At 53.5% G+C, this 17,096-nt stretch overlaps 1 protein-coding gene across 14 annotated transcripts in view; it reads left to right on the forward strand.

Moving 5' to 3' along the window:
• The window catches only part of SH3PXD2A (SH3 and PX domains 2A), a 255,824-nt gene that overhangs the window by 228,837 nt on the left and 9,891 nt on the right, over positions 1–17,096 (forward strand). For 10 of the 14 annotated variants that reach the window (XM_017944296.3, XM_017944298.3, XM_017944295.3 and 7 more), the window contains 5 exons: positions 810–893; positions 6,044–6,161; positions 10,128–10,465; positions 11,690–11,739; positions 15,176–15,295. In XM_017944296.3, coding sequence (XP_017799785.1) covers positions 810–893; positions 6,044–6,161; positions 10,128–10,465; positions 11,690–11,739; positions 15,176–15,295 — 710 coding nt within the window. The other 4 variants (XM_003904217.4, XM_017944299.3, XM_031652099.1 and 1 more) reach the window with 2 other exon arrangements.

Below are 17,096 nucleotides of genomic sequence, written 5' to 3' on the forward strand. Positions count from 1 at the left end.
GGCTCAGAGCCGAGCAGCAGCCACCAGAGGAGCAGTGCAGGAGGCTGCCCAGTGTGCGGGGTCAGGAGCAGTGAGAAGCTGGGGAGGGGGGCCCCTGTCATCAGACGTCCCAATGCATGGCCTGAGAGGAGGAGCAGAGCCAGGGCCTCTGGCACCCACCCTTGTGTCATTCCATTCAACAGCTGCTTCCTGGGACCCAGCTATGTGCCTGGCCCTGTGCTAGGACCTGGGAATGCAGAGACACAGGGCAAAGTTCCCAGAATGGCAAGAGCTTTCAGCTCCGCAAGGAAGGGATCCAAGTCTCTCTTGGGCACACCGATTCTTCCAAGTGTGGTGCCTGTCCAAGGTAGCACGTTCACAGTCAGTACTCAGTGAGCGAGTGGACATAAGCTCAGATGTTGCAGGACCCCAAACCCTCCTGGGAATCAGCATCGCCCAGCAGTGAGGGACACTGATCTCACCATCCCTGGAGGCTGCAGCTGAGGGGCTGCCTTGCACTGGGCTGGAGCTAGGGACCCTCTTTTGTCTCTAAGGTGCTGGGATTCTAAAGGCTTTAACCCACTCCTAGGCTCAGGGGCGCACACTGGGGAGTTTGGTTGAATTTTTCCCTGTGTGCCAACCATGACCTGTCGTAACTGCCCCATCCAACAGGGGCGTGCCTTTGGTTCAGTCCACGTGATGGTGACCTGGAAGTGTGGGCCTCCCCTCCCTGTGCCCCTTCCTCCCGCCCCCATCCCATCTCATCCTCATCTCCATTCTCTCCGCCGGTTGCTGTTGGCCGCATGCTCCATCGCCATCTCCCACACCAGTGTCCAAGAGACGCAAGGCCCATCTGCGGCGCCTGGATCGCCGGTGGACCCTGGGCGGGATGGTCAACAGGCAGCACAGCCGAGGTGACTGCGGGAGCTGGCTTCTCCTCCCTCGCAGCGACCGCCTGTCTCTCGCTAACACTGCTCTTTCTTTCCGGGCTCTGCTCTCTGCCCTGTGGCCTCCTCATTCACCCAGATTCATGGGCCAGGCTTTTTTCTCACCTACTGCAGCTGGTGTGGGGTGGGCCTGCTTGGGAACTGGGGTGGCACTGGGGGTGGCTCTGGCTTTTGTCAACATCCTGGGTATGAGGGTCATGGAACACAGTTGTGGGTTCCCTGAAAAGGTACAGGGGCTTGAGGAGGGGGACAAGGGGGTCTCGAGTCTTTAAGAAAGGCCACATTGGCCCTGGAAGCTGCAGATTAAAGGAGCTAAGCATGTCTAGCCCTGTTTGGGCCATCCCACTCCCCCATCCTTCATGGCCCCTGTCCTCTGAGAAAAGGCTCCCTCAGCCAAAGTTCTTCTATCAGTTGCTTGGAAACAAAGCAGAAAGAAGGACCGGCTCACATTCACGCTCCTCCCGCCAGCTCCACGGAAACTAGAAAGGGAGCAAAGCCAGACCCAGCCTGGTACCAGGGTGCAGCCCAACAGGCTCTGCTGAGGGTCAGGTCCAGCCAGGAGCAGTAACTGCTGGGCTTCAGGAGGGGCCTGATCCAGGGGAGTCCAGGGAGCCCCCCAGACCTGGCACATGGGCTGATCAGATGTTTGTGGGTTTAGAGCTTTCTCACCCAGGATCTTTCTAGCATCCAGGAACTTGGGAGGTAAGGGAGTGGAACAAACCCCCAGGGCTGGGCCGCTGATCAAACCCCTAAACATCTGCAGACCCCCTGGGCCAGGGCTTGGCCAGCCCCACATGGAGCAGGGTGTGTGTGCTTCTCACAGTGACGGCACAGAGAGGGGTATGTCATAAACATTGGCCTTTCTGGAAGCGGGGACACCCAGTGTCCCCCACCCTCACAGCTTGGTTCTAAATGACCGTAAGAGCATGTTTTGGTGTCTGCCCCAGGCCCAAGGCAGCAGGAAGCCTGGACAAGGTGGTTACAGTCTATGGCTGGCTCAGCGTCAGGCACAGAGCACTGGCCATGAGGAGTCCAGCTTGTCCTGAGGGCAGGGCCTGGGCCGGACCCAGTAAGCTGACACAGGGCTGGGGGCCAAGTTGTAGAAACAGCAAGAACAGGCCGGACATAGAGTGAAGGCCACGCTAAAGCTAGGACGTAGCTCAAGCCTTGGCGGCAAAAGAGAGTGGGACGCAGGTCTGGAAATGCGCAGCAGGGATGAAGGTTTGGCTCCAAACACCCTTGCACACTGAGCCCCAAACACGACCATCTCCACAACCCCACAGACATGCACAGCCCTCATGGCCACAGATATGACTGTACGCCCTGTCACATCCAGCCTCCCCGATACCCATATATCCACAGTCCCAGGCACACAGCCACTCACAGTACACGTACACAACTCCAGTTATGCAGCCGCGCATACACCGTGCCATGTGTCTTCTGTTTATACAATCACAAATGCATCATACACAGTCACAAAACCATCACACACACACATATACACAACATACACACATACGCCACACGTACCTCCACAGCAACACGCACAAGGACACATACAGCTTCATACACACAACGCCTTGCACCACATATAGCCCAGTCACAGGCATACAGTGATATGTGGAGACACAAATATGCAATGAAATGCCTAATTCTTGGTCACCCATACCTAAGCAAATATAAGCCCCCAGCTCTTGCTCTCTCTCTTTCTCTCTCTTAAATAAGACACCTAAACAACATAATTTCCCAGCCTCAGCCTGATGGGCTAAGTTAAACCAGGCAGCCAAGAAAAACTTGCAGAGAGTTGGCTTGGAGACGCTTGCTGCAAACAGCAGAGCTGGTGGGGGAAGCAGGCTGCAGGTTGTGGAGGAGCTAGACAAGAGAAAAGCGGAGCTTCCCCACAGCCTCCGCTCCCCATTCCCTTAGCCAGCCAGGCCCTTGGAACCAAAAGGCCTCTCTCAGTGGGGTTGGGTAAGTCGTGGGGGCAGGAGGGGAGTGGGGAGACTGCTGACAGAGGGGAAAGTGTTGGGGAAGAGGAGGCTTCTGTGGTTTGGAAACTGCAGGGCATCCAGCCCCTGCCTCCAAAACCAAAGCAGGCCTGTCCCCCTCACCCACCCGGCTGACCGCCTGGCTAGCCCTCCCCAGGGCAGGCTGCCACCGTCTCCTGGTGGCGTGGTCAGAGTGCCCACGGCCCCAGTGCTTCCCAGAAGCCCTGAGGATCCCACTGGAGCTCACAGCCTCCCTTCCCTCAACCCCATTTCCAACGGGAAATCTCTTCCTGAGCCCCTGACCACCCTGAATCACACCGCTGCCCGCTGAGGGCCTTCTCTTGTCTGGCAGCCCCAGATGGGATTTGTGGCCCAAGCAAGTCTCTCTCTCGGGACACCTGTGAGTTGGAAGGCCTGAGACCCACAAGGCCCATGTCCACATGGAAAGTCCATGCCTCTGCCATCTGAGCCAACTGGGTGGAAAGGAGCTGGGAAGACCTGGTCTGCCTGCCTAGCCCTGCCAGGGAAGAGGGCTCTGGGTTCTCATCCCTGCAACCTGTGCAGTGACCCAGGCTGGACGAGCCTCCCATCCAGGAGCTCTCACCAGCAGCACATGAACTCCTGGACATCTGTGGTTGCTGCAGCCCCAGAGCCCCCAAGAACCTTTTGCAGGAGCAGCTCAACTTTACCAGCCAGCACTGATATCCCTGGTTCTGCTCCCACCCACAAGAGCTCAGGAGAAAGCCTGAGCTTACATGGCCCACGGGATTCTGTCTTCCACGCACCCCAGGAGGCTATGAAGACTGGGGTTGGGCCCTGGTGGCCCAGGAGGCTGAGCCCGCGTGATGGTCTAGACCCTGTTCTCTGCCATGAGGCAGGGCAGGGCGCCTCTGATCTTCCCATGAGAAGGGCTGTCATTTTTCCCTGCAAATGCAACCTTGCCTAGGAAAACCTTAATGATGGCTTCCTGCTCGAACCACAGGCTTTTAAAAATAGCCCAGCTGAACAAAGGCAAAATGTGGAGCCCAGGCCTCGCCTCATCCTAACCTCAGAATCCTGGATTCCTGAAGCCTGGCGCTGCCCCTCTGGCCGCTGCTGGGCCGGGATTCGCCATGCCTCACTGGAAAATGGAGCAGAACCAGGAGCAGGCAGGAGAGCGGAGAGAGTTGGACTGTGGGGCCCTGAACTTCTCAAAGGGCCGAGTCAGAATCTGGCTGGGCAGGGTTCTCAGGCCGCCTTGGCAGCAGTTCGAAGCATGGCTGGGTTGGAATCTGAAAGCCTCCAGGAGTAAGGCCCTCCCTGAGTCGATGCTGACCAAGTTCTGCAGCAGAGAAGGGCGTGCTGAAAAATCCTGCCGGCTCCCATGGGTCATCACCCTCCTTCTGCTTTTGGGCAGCCGTTTGAATTTGGCTAGTGGCCCATCTGTTCTGTCCTCACAGCCCAGCAGGGCAGCCACAACCACCCCCAAAGGGAGCTGCTATCTCAGCTCAGCACAGGGCTGCAGACAGGACCCCGATAATCCAGGGGAGAGTGGACAGATGGCCCTCCCACAACTGGGGGTTGGGGTGGCAGCTGCCTCCCACCCCCACGGCCACCAGTCCTAGGCAGGCTGCCTGTCGGTGTCCAGCCAAGGAGCCCAGGGGGTGGCTGTCACAGCTGGGAGCCAGGAGGGGTGGGTGTCCCAGAGACCAGAGGCCAGTAGTCTGCGCCAGCATCCTGCTGTTTTGAGCTCACAGCGCTTCCCATCAGCACCCTTGCTCAGCCTTGCCTGGTCATGATGCAGTCAACAGTCTCTCGCTGTCTGCCAGGCACTGTCTCAGCCCCTAGGGAGCACCCACACTACAGAGGACAACATTGGCCCAGGTTGACCCTCCGGAAGGGCATGGCCAGACTGCCACTTCCTCCTCCTGTCTGAGCTCCTGTTCCCCCAGAGGAGGAGGTGGGGAGTGTTCCACCCCGAGCAGTCCTCTCCGGAGTGTCTCAGCCAGGAGGCAGGGACTCTAGGCAGCCAGCTAGGAGCAGAGGCAGGGAGTACTCAGCTGTGGGGTCTACCTATCAGGGGCCTCCTGGGACAGGGAGAGCTGGACCCCAGCAGGCATGGAAGAAACACCCTCCTGGAAGCCTGATCAAGGACCCAAACGGGAGGCACCCAGGCCTCCTGCCAGGAGAGAGGCTGAGAAAAACCAGGGGAGGCACCGTGGTACCCCATTCTCCCAACACCTGTCCTCCCAAGCCTTCCTGAGAGTCTACAAGGCACTTCTTTCCCAGTGCCTAGGGAAGACCTTGGGCAAGGCCCTGAAGTGACATCCTTGAAAATAGAGCAGGCTGCCCTCCAGAGGGGCTGGGCCTCGGCTGTGTGGTTGGCACAGCATGTTCTCCTGCAGAAGCCGGTTGGGCGCACTGGCCCAATAACGGCCCCAGGGTGCTACCTGATTGTGCTGTGCTTGGTGTTTCCATGCTCATTTGGCCATGAACCCTTGTCTTAACAAAACACATAAAACTGCTCCCATGAGACTTGGGTTCCATGGACTCCTCTTGGGAGATGACATGACCAGGTGTTAATGGATGAACTGGGTGCTCAGGGAAGGCTTCACCAAGGTGTCCCTAAAGCGTCTGAAGGTCAGACAGAGGAAGGATGCAAGAGGTTGAGCTGGGGGCAGGGATACGAGAGTTCGTCTGGGACACAGATGGAAACGGCACATTTTGAGGGGAGGCAGTATGCCATGGGGCCTCAAGGCATGCAAGGACACCTCATGAGGAGCCAGCTTCTCCTAATCCTGCCCTCGGCCCAGCAAGCTTCTGCAGCCCTGTGGACTTCAAGGTCCCGGCAGCCTGGCTGCCATTATCAGGCTGGGAGAGCCGACCCCCACTCCCAGGGCCTTGCCTGACAACCTGGGTCCTGGCTGGCTTTGGCACACACTGGGAGCAGCAGTGACCCCTGCTCCCATGGTCTCCCTGCTGCTACCTCTGGGGCCTGGTCCTTCCCTCCCCTGGAGAAGCCAGAGCCGACCTAGTGCACCTTCTTGGCAAGCAGCTGAACAAAGGCCAGGCCAGGGCAGAAGGAGGGGACAGGAAGCAGGACCTGCACCCTGACCTCAAATAATCTTGCTTTCTTGCTCCCACCCCCAGAGGAGAAGTATGTCACCGTGCAGCCTTACACTAGCCAAAGCAAGGACGAGATTGGCTTTGAGAAGGGCGTCACAGTGGAGGTGATCCGGAAGAATCTGGAAGGCTGGTGGTATATCAGGTAGGGAACCCTTACATGTATGAATGAGATGCCTCTCGCCCACCTGGGCCCTGGGCAGAGTGCAAAGTGGCCGCAGCCACCTGATGGCAGGTAGATCCTGACAGCTTTGTGCCCACGGCACAGGGCTGGGCTGCTGCACCTCTGCACAGCTGAACAGCTCAACCAGAGAGTGCTCATCTCGCAAATTTTCTCCTGGGACGCGTAAAGCAGAGCTTGAGTCACAGCCAGCGGGGCACAGAGGCCCCGGCTCAGCTTGCAGGCTGTGGTGCAATCCCTTCCCACGTATCTGCCAAGAGAGTTCAGCACATCTGAATTTGGTTTTGTGTGTCCGGCCTTGGCTGCCTGGCCTGCTCCACAGCTAGGGCTGCCTGGAGCACTGGCGTCCGCAGGCCTTGCTGAAGTCCCAGCAGGCAACCTCTGCTGCCCAGGCTCAGCACTCAGGGAGGTGGGCTGGGAGCGGGGGCGGGGGCGGGCGCAGATGCAGGCCTCTTGCAGCCATGTCCCTGGTGGATGGGGACTGGCTGTCCAATCTGCAGGGCTGGTTGCAAGGGCTGCAGCAGAAGTCAGGCCTCGGCTCAGACCATCAGAGGCTTCTTCCTTCTCTTGCCCCTTCCTCTCCCAGGCCTAATCACAGTTCTCAGCCTAGAATCCTATTGAATGGTGTGGGTAGGGAAGTGGGGTCTTTCCTGACTTTCTGGAAGCAAACAATCCCGTGGGTTTCACTCACCATTACCTAGCCAAGACCTGCCCTTCCAGGACCCCTGCTCTCAGGAAATGTTCCAGACTCGATCTCGGGAAGTGCTTTTGGTGTCCTTGGAACTGGCTCCACTGTGATGACTCTGCCCACCTTCTCTCTTCTCTGCCAGTTACCCAGCTGACAGGGATAGTCCTATATCCATGGGCTCTGGGGCCCCCAGACCCACTGTGGGCGGGACATGCATTCTAGGTGGTCTCCCACAGAGGGGACAGGATTGTGCAGTGGCACCAATGTGCCCCAGGCGATGCGAGTACTCATGGGACAGTTGCTGAGAACATGGCACAACATGATGGCATTAAAGGCTAGTCCATACTGAGGTCACTGGCCATGCGGAGATTGCACCTTAGTCTGACCTGATGGAACACGGCTCCATGGCATGCACCGCACCCCCCACCCCTACCCTGCCCCCACCCCACCCCACCCTGGAGCCCTAGTGCATATCAGTCAGGAGGGCTGATATGTCCCTTTCTGTCCCATTGGGCAGGATGGGACTGTGCATCTGGACGTGTGTTGTCCAAAGCCACTGCCCCTAGACTTTTATGTTCTCTGAGCAATGGAAACTAGGGCCAACCCAATAATCCAGCAGCCATGAGTCTGACATGGGAAAGTCAGGAAACATTCCGGCAGGCTAGTGGCCTAGCTCACTTGCCTGGAGCTTATCTACAAGGCTGCTTTATTATTATGTTTTAGTTTTCTAAAATGACCAACAGAGTCACTCTGAGCTGCTTCTAGTCCGCTCCTGTCCCCATGGCCTAGTCTTACAGCCAGCAGGAGCTCAGACAGAGAAAACCCGGCTGAAAAGATTCCACCTTAAAAAGGCTGCCAGACACCCCCTTAAATATGCCATTTCCCAACATTCCAGGCTCTACGTTGATCCTCATTTCCTGTCTTTCTTCTCCCCCCACCCCTACACACACACACACACACACACACACACACACTTGCACTCTCTCCATCATGCCCTTTCCAGCTTGCTTCCCGCTGGAGTCATTTCATTCTCCAGAGCTGGAAAGCAGATGTGAGCAGAGCTGGACCCAGACACACACAGCCACTCCTGATTCCCTCGCGTTTCTCCTCCTGGAATCTAATTTTACCCGTATAGCACTGAAGCAACACAAATAGGAGCACTCGGGGCCCTAAGCAGGCCTGACCTTCACCTCCATGAGCCCCCTCTCCCCATAGCTCTACAGTGTCGATGTAGAAAAACCGTCAGTGAGGGCCAGTGGGCTCATCTTTGTCTCTTCTCTGAGATGCAAGAGCACCAGGCTCTGGGCCAGATGCTGCTAAGCGCTCACTGTGTGACCCCCTTGCTTTTCTGAGCCGTAGTTGTTGGCTCACATGAAGATTAGGTATTTTTACTCATTGCTGCCATCCACTCTTAAAATTCTGTGCTTCTGTTTGCACCCATTGCATCAGGGAGCCAAGACAGGCCCCTGACTCCCACCCATGTGTTAACTCACATCTGCCTCCCAATCCCTGGGGAGGCGAGCTGGGCTCAGCCTGCCTGCATGTTTCTGTGACATGAACATAAGAAGCCACCTCCTACCTGAGCTTTCTCGCAAAACTTCAGCTTTCATATTCCTTTTCTCCCACCTAAAGAGTGCCCAAGAACAAGGTCAGATCAGGAAGACGGGGCGGGGGGAGTTTCAGACATCTGGTGTGGAGGAGCCATTCCAAAGAGCCAGATGTATCCCAGAGAGCAGACGGGGACATTGCAACCCAGACTTGGGGGCACTGGTCAGCGACTACTGGACCAGGAAGTGAAGTCCCCATGGGTTTGGGTGAAAACTCAACACCACGAGGAAAAAAGGAAAAGCTTGTTTTCAGAAGTCATCGAATCACCAGAAATTAAGTCAGCCCTATCATTTGCCTTTTGCCTTTGTTTATGAGCTTTTGGTTTTGTTTCCTTTTGTTTTGTTTTTGTTTTGCTTTGGTTTTAGTTTTATCTAGTCATGTGCTTTTGTCTTTTCACTTACGGTTTCTGCTTTTGGAGCCCCACGTAGACTTTCTCAACCCCCAACATTATGTCAATCTTATATTTTTTTATTCTGCTATATGGTATAAAGCCAGTGTCTGTCTTACTTGTTTTTCCTAACTGGGTCATCAGTTTTCCCCAAATCACTTATTACATTTTTTGAGATAGTCTCACTCCGTCTCCCAGAGTGGAGTGCAGTGGCATGATCATAGCTCACTGTAGCTTCAAACTCCTGGGCTCAAGCAATCCTCCCACCTTAGCCTTCTGAGTACCTGGAACTACAGGTATGCGCCATCATACCCAGTTAATTTTTTTAAAAAATTTTTTTTTGGTAGAGATGAGGTCTTGCTATGTAGCCCAGGCTGGCCTTAAGCAGTCCTCCTGCCTCAGCTTCCCAAAGTGCTGTAATTACAGGTGTGAGCCACCTCGCCTAGCCCCAAATCACTTATTGAACAATGCATCCTTGTTCCACTACAGTAAGTTTAGCCTGGTTTGTGAACTTGGTCTGTGACAGTCTATAGAGGATCCACCTACTCTCCCTGCAGTGGCATCACAGCTTTCCCATTCAGTCATCTGGCATGGAGGAGCCATTCCAACTAAGATGTTGGAGACATCTTAGGTGATCTCAACGTGTCTGTCCTTCTGGGTACACTTTTAGCAGCGACTCTATCCCTGCATCTTGCAGAAGAGACATAAACTGAGCTCCAGGGAAGGGACTTGTGCAAGGTACCATAGACTAGAACTCAGACTGCCTGACTCTCACCTTCTAGAGTCAATTCCCTCTCTAATACCTCCCCTTCCTACAGGCCATTTAACTCTACTTACCACATCCGCACCTTCTCATTTCTTATCTTTCCAATTATCCTCAACTGACTGAGAAGTAGCAGGCCATTATGAAATCCTCCTTTGGGCAACCCAAAAGTTGATAAATTTGATCCCAAGCTCCCACATTTGCCTGACTTTGCAGAGAGTGAGAGCCCACCCCAAGAGGGATCAGGCAAAGAAAAAGGAGCATGGTGGGTGGGGGTGGGTGGGGGGGCAATGGGAATTGGTGTTCTGGGTGTCTTTTCCACCTACCCTCGGTGTCATTTCTCTCCAGAGTAGTGGGATTGCCAAGCCTTGTAGAACATGGTAGGGAAGGCTCCACTGGGCAAGGCCAGATGGATCCTAGGGCCTGGAAGTGGCGTGTGAGGTCAGAGTGCTCTAACAATAGCACATCCGCTCCTCCCCACAGATACCTGGGCAAAGAGGGCTGGGCGCCAGCATCCTACCTGAAGAAGGCCAAGGATGACCTCCCAACCCGGAAGAAGAACCTAGCCGGCCCAGTGGAGATCATCGGGAACATCATGGAGATCAGCAACCTACTGAACAAGAAGGCGTCTGGGGACAAAGAAACTCCACCAGCTGAAGGCGAGGGCCACGAGGCCCCCATCACCAAGAAGGAGATCAGCCTGCCCATCCTCTGCAATGCCTCCAATGGCAGCGCCGTGGGCGTTCCTGACAGGACTGTCTCCAGGCTGGCCCAGGGCTCTCCAGCTGTGGCCAGGATTGCCCCTCAGCGGGCCCAGATCAGTAAGAACTTCGCTGACCTCTAGGTCCTCACTGCAAAGCTCCTTAGAGAATGGGCATGGGTGCATGAAAGCCAGGGGGGTGCATAGGACCCCCATGGCGTTTTCCTCCTGGGCTACAGACTGGCCTTTGACCCTCACTCTGTCAACTTGTGTCATGCTAATCACAGGAGTGGAGAAGACAGAGGAGTATGATGACTCAACTGCTCCCAGGTGCTCCACGGAAGCTAGATCACATGAGGATGTAGGTGGTAGCGTTCCCTCCTTCTCTAGTGGAGAGCCAGCAATGGTCACTGTGCAGATACATGCGTTCCAAGAGCAAGAAATGCTTTTTTTTCCTTATGGTAAAGGCTTTATAAATCAAGATAGATGATGTGTAGTTGACTTTTTTAAAAAATCAGAAAAACACATTTCCCTGGGCTATTGAATGTGGGTGCTATATGCAGGGCTGCCCTACAGAGTGACAGTCTGTAGAGAAACGTCTTTCTGGGCCTTAGCAGCTCCTTTCCTGTGACTTTCCACTGGTTACTGGAAACCTAAAAGACCTAGGAGCTAAGGCTTTACCACTCTGCACAGGCAGTTTCAACAGGGCATTATTCAAGAATCACCTTCATTTCTACAGGAGACTCTGGGCAGTCTGGCACCCTCCATCTCTGGCCCAACAATGCCTTTTGTTGAGGCTTAAAACTTCTGTGTTATAGGAGCCTAGCTTTTGTTTGTGTCCAGCCATTCTTAAAATCTGGAGGAAAGCTGTTTCTTTAGTTTAGCCCCACTGGGTTAAGTTAGCTCTCGTGCCTGAAATCTTTTAGGGAACAGCTGGGAAACAGTTATTGGGCACCTCCTCTTGCCTGGCATTGTGCTAGCTTCTACGGATTTAATAGTAAGCAAAAAATAGACATGGTCTCTGCTTCTAACTTTGAAAATCTGATAAATCTATACACCCGTTACCCTGAAAAATGCCCATATAGCTGCACATTTTGAAAAGCGCACATAATTTTAGAGGGTTCATAGATCCCCTGGAAGCACAGCCAAGATAAAAGTCTATAGTTTCCCCTTGAAGAAGCCCAACTACAGTGCCCACAGTGACTTAGAGCGTCAAGCCTTCATGAAGGCTGAGCAAAAGCATGAACTTGAAGGATCAGGAGTTAGTTTCACCTAGGGAAGGCAGGTATGGGCACTGTTGCCCATCGTCTGACTGGGATTTCTGAAGCCATGTCTCTTCCTTTAGGCTCCCCGAACCTACGGACAAGACCTCCACCACGCAGAGAATCCAGCCTGGTATGCGTACTGAATTTCTTCTCCCTTTTCCTTCCTTTTCTGTGGATGCACTTATAGCCACCCGATCAATTGGCTATCTTGCTGCAGAGCCTCTTGATCCAGGGGTTTTCCAGGGCCCTGCTGGGGCTTCTAGTTTTGTGGGGCTGGGGGCAGGGAGGGAAGCCTGCAGATCCCAGTCTTCCTGGGGGCCTGGCTGGACAGTTTATAATCGGAAACACACTGCACTCCAAAGCTAAATAAATCCATCCCAGCCACTGCATTGGCAGACATAAACATTTAGACTGCCCGGCAAAAGTGTCCAGCCAGGGCATTGCCAGGGGCTGGAAATGGGGCTGCTGTCCATGCTAGCCTGGAAGCCTTTCAGCTTTCCTTGGTCAGGAATGCCCAGTGGAGGTGGTGGATGGCAGAGTCTGGGAGGGCAGAGGGCAGATCAGTGAACGTCTTCCAGGGAGGAGTGTGAGTTGCAAGGACTGGCTCATGCCCCAGCTTCAAGAGGTTAACACTGCCAGGGTCCCTGGCTCATGTGGGTGGGGTTTCCTGGTGTCCAGACCCTCGGGCAGGCAGATAGGCATCAGGGGCCAGGGCTTGAGGTGCCTGCGATGCTGGTGGCAGGCCAAGAGCCCTGGAACAAAGAACTGTTAGTAGGCGCAGTGGGATGTAGTGGAAAGAGTGGGTCTTCAAGTGCCAGGCATGGATTCGGATTCCACTTCTGACACTTAGAGGCAGAGAGACTGCAGGTAAGCCACTTGCCCTCTACAAGCTTCAGTGCCCTTATTTATCAGATGGGATAGTACTAGCCATCTCTTAGGGCTGTTGCAAGGATGAAATGAGATGATGTATGTGGCGGGCTAGCACACGGGTTTCCATTTCCTATGTCAGCTCTTGCCTGCTTGGTAGTACTACCTGGTGCACTGGGTTAAGGAGGATTCTGAAGTCACATTTGGGCTCAGCACCAAGAGTTCCTGTGGTCAGTGATATCAGCCCTGGCTAGGGGGGATGGCACCAGTCTATGGAAGAGTGGGCCCTCCATAAAAATATGGTTTTTAAAGATTTCATCCCTGGAGATGAGACCTTCCTTGCCCTGGCCGTGGACCCCAGTGGAGTTTCTCTTTTTCCTCCTGAGTTCTCAGAGGAAACCCAGACACTGAATTCTCCCTCCCAACCATCTCTTCTAGCCACGGCTAATTATTTTCAGGCAGACTTGATTTTGGCAAGAATGGGGTAATTCCTTCCACACTTACCAAATGCGGGGATTGCTGAGGCAGGGCTGCTGTTTCCAGTTAGGCCCAGCTGCATCCCACCTGGCCAGAGATGTGTTCTGGGCTGAGCCTGGGCTGTGTCTGCTCACATGCACGGCTGCACAGCCAGGCCCTGGGGCCGTGAAAGGTGGCAGATTCTCACTCAATCCCTCAAAACCAGCTTCCTCCCACACCTCACTCACTCTGACCCAGCTCAGTTTCAACTGGTGGGGTTAGGACATGCAGAGCCTTGAAGGATGAGGAAGGCTGGGAAGAAGAGAAGTTCAGAAGGAGGGCTGAGCTCCAGCTTTATTTATTGAGCTCTCCCTATGCCCCTCTTTGGGCCCAAAGTGATGTATGTTATTTCAGGGATCCTCTTCAGGATGCTGGCATTAGTTCCATTTTACAGATGAGAGAACTGAAGTTCAGAGAGATCAAGGGCTTTGCCCAGGGCCACACAGCTGGTAAATTGCTGTGATAGGAGTCCAGCCCCAAGGTTGAGGTCTTTCCAGGTCTTCCTGCTACACCAAGCTTCTTCCTGTCCCGTCATCCCTCCCACCTTTTTTTCTCAATTGCTTTATTTGAATCCCTTTGCATGAGGGAGGACATAAATAGCGGTGTACAAAGTATATTTTAGCAGAGTAGAGAGAAGACCATTGAAGCAAAAGTGTACAATCCACAAGGGCAAGGGGTTGTCCATTCAGTTTCCTAGTGAGTGCTCGGTGCCTTAGACCAGTGTCTGGCACCCAGTAGACGCACAACAAACAGTTGTTAAATGAATGGGGGAGGCTCACAAACCATGGGCCAAGGCCAGCTTCTAAATGTCCTTGAATGTCATGCTTAGATGCTGCTGTGCCAGTGTCTGAAAAGCATTGAGGATCTCCAGTGAGTTCTACCCTGCCCACAGAATATTGCGAGTTTTATTTAGTGCTTACCTGCCTATCTGGCCTTGTCATGATGATGACCAGCTAAAGACTTTGCTCACCCAACCGCACTGCCTCATTACACACCCCCCCAGACTAGAGACCAGTTGTGCTCCATTGCCTTGCCTGTGCTGCCAGAAGTCCCCCCTGCAGTCCTCGCCCCTAGACTCCAGAACAGTGGCTTTCCTTCCTCTCCCACTGGGCAGTGTGCAAGGGCTTTGTTAGAATGATTTCTCTGCTTTGTTTTTTTTTTTTTTTCTGAGACAGTGTCTCACTCTGTCACTCAGGCTGGAGTGCAGTGGTTCATAGCTCACTGCAGCCTCAAACTCCTGGGCTCATGCTGTCTTCCCGCCTCAGCCTCCCCAAGTAGCTGCGACCACAGGTGCATAACACCATGTCCACCTAATTTGTGTGTGTGTGGGGGGGGGGTGTAGAAATGGGGTCTCACTGTTTGCCCAGGCTGATCTCAAACTCCTGGCCTCAAGCAGTGCTCCCACCTGGGCTTCCCAAAGCACTATGATTACAGGAGATTTCTTGCTTTTTAGTTCTCATTTTGAGATTCAGCTATTGAGGCATCTGAAAACTTGACCTCCAGAGAAGTAAGATTAGAAATTACTGTATTAATAATGAGCATTTTGTGCTGGGCACAGTGGCTTATGCCTGTAATCCTCAAGGAGGATTGCTTGAGCCCAGGAGTTTGAGAGCAGCCTAAGCAATATTGCAAAACCCTGTCTCTACTTCTTTTTCTTTTCTTTTCTTTTCTTTTTTTAGCAAATTCTTCCAGATCCTGAGAGAGCCTATCTCTACCAAAAAAAAGAAAAAAAATTAAAATTAACCAGGTGTGGTGGTGTGTGCCTGTAGTCCCAGCTACTGGGGAGGCTGAGGTGGGAGGATCACTTGAGCCCAGGAGACGGAGGCTGCAGTGAGCTCTGATTACTCCACTGCACTCTAGCCTGGGTCCCAAAGCAAGATACCTGTCTCAGAGTAATAATGATGATGATGACAATAACAATAGTAGTAATAGTAATGTGAGCCTTTTCATAGCTCAGACAAGTCTCCCATGAATCCTGAGTATTATTAGAAAGCCTCATCAGAGCAGTCCCCTGGCGATATATACCCTGAGACTCCGGTGATAGATACGTACTCAGGCCAGCTGCTGTCCAGCTGGTGTAAACAGCCATCCGCACCCCCTGGGACTGAGTGGCGACCAACCCTTGGCCATGTTACTCTTCTGATTTGGGCGGGTTTTGCCCACTGTGTGTTCCTTAACCTTAGGGGTTCCAACTGCCAAAGCCACCAGAGCCCCCTTCTGTTGAGGTGGAGTACTACACCATTGCTGAATTCCAGTCGTGCATTTCTGATGGCATCAGCTTTCGAGGTGGACAGAAGGCAGAGGTAAGCCTCGGGCCATGAGGCTGAGGGTTTTACTCATCATGGTGGAAGACCTACTGCATTTCCCATTTTAGGCCTTGCTAGTAAGATTCCTGAAGGGCAGGCAGAAAAGGTACAGAAACGAGCCCCACAAAGATGAGCATCTGCCTGGCGCTGGCCAGTGCCACAGCCTGGACTAGATCCCAGCTCTCACGCTCCACCCTGAGCTCATAGGGCTTGTCTCACAGCAACATTTCCCAGAGCATGTGCAGGAGCTTGTGACAGGGGGCCTTGAAACAAAGGGCTTCTGTGGTCAAATGAGCTTGCAGGACGGTGGATTAAACAAAATCCAACCCATTTGTTGTTTTAAATGTTCCCAGAGCCTAGGATACAAGAATGTCACTGGGAGTGTCATCTACAAGGGGTCTAGAATAGGCAGCATTGCCCGTCCCACAAGCTTTCTCTCCTAGGAACACCTCGGGGCCAGTATCCTGCAGTACCCACCATTAGGAAGTGTTGTTAGGAGGATGTGGACCAGGCAGGTAGACTGAGATACTGGGGACCTGGGCTCTGGCCAAGTCCACACCACATGACCCTTGGCCTTTGATGCAGTCACTTCTCCCATCTGCCACCCCCAACTTTAAGCATTTCTCTCTGCAAAATGGGGTGATAGATCCTGGGACGCTCCCCGCAGCCTGTCTTCCAGCATTCATGCCACTCTGTTTTGTGGCTGGGGCTTAGCATGGCATTCCCAGCAGCAGAGAAGAGCTGTAACTCAGTCAGTTGTCTGAGTGGCTTTGTGTAGTAATTGAGTTAACTCCATCTAATACAAGTGAACCTGTCAGATTCATTGGGCAGTCTCTGCCTCTAAAGCGGTGACATTTCCAGTGTGAATGTTTTAAATCACATGCCTGGAACTTGGAACTAAATTTTCAAGAAAAATCATTCTCAGTGCTGAGATTTCCAGGAGTCTGTAAAGAGCACAATGTGGCAGAACTGTCAGGCTCAAGAGCCCCCTGTGCTTGAACTGTAAGTGCAGGGCTGGGGCACGGTGAAGGACAGAATGTAGGACCCAAAGAAGGAGAAAATCTTTCTCTTTTGGTGGGGGATGCAGAGAACTGATCTCTTCTTACCTTTGCATTCTCCACCTTTCCCTCCGTCCTTGGCCCTCTTCCCAAGTTGCCAGTGTTTTCACACTACTCCTTCCCCACCCCAGGACCTTTTGCTCCAGGAGCATCCCACAATCCCCAATTATGTGCCCTTTATGTTCCCCAGTCCAAATGGACCCCAGCACAACCAGCAACCACACTTTTGGCCATTGGTTGATCTCCAAAGTTAAGGAAGAAGCTCCTTAAACCAGTTTATACTAACATGGAAATGACTGAAAGCCCCCTGCCCTTCCTACAGGAAACCATTCAACCCAAAGAAATCTCTTCAGCTAGTGGGATTTCAGTGGGATTCCAGTAAAATAGCCACAGGGGATGGACCCTGGGGAGAGGCTCTGCAGAGAGGCTCTGGCCTCAGGCCTGTACCTCCCAGGTCACTTCATCTGCATCTTCCCATTCTCTTCTGACCCTAGAGACCCTTTCAAGGACCTCCAAGGGAGGACCTAGCAACATCGAGGGTATGAGGAGGGAAGGGGCAGCAAAGGGCAGTGTTTTCTTCATACGTGTCCTTAGTGTACTGGCAGGGTAGGGACTCAGAAGAGTGCAGTTTATGGGGAGGAGGAGTGGGCCAGCTCAACCTGGCTGTTAACACAGACGTAGAGGACCAGGGAGGGAACTTGGCAAGCGGGAACCCACCAATCATGAGATGACAGAGACCT

This window comes from Papio anubis, chromosome 11 (assembly GCF_008728515.1).
Source record: "Papio anubis isolate 15944 chromosome 11, Panubis1.0, whole genome shotgun sequence".
In the NCBI taxonomy this organism is placed as follows: Eukaryota; Metazoa; Chordata; class Mammalia; order Primates; family Cercopithecidae; genus Papio; species Papio anubis.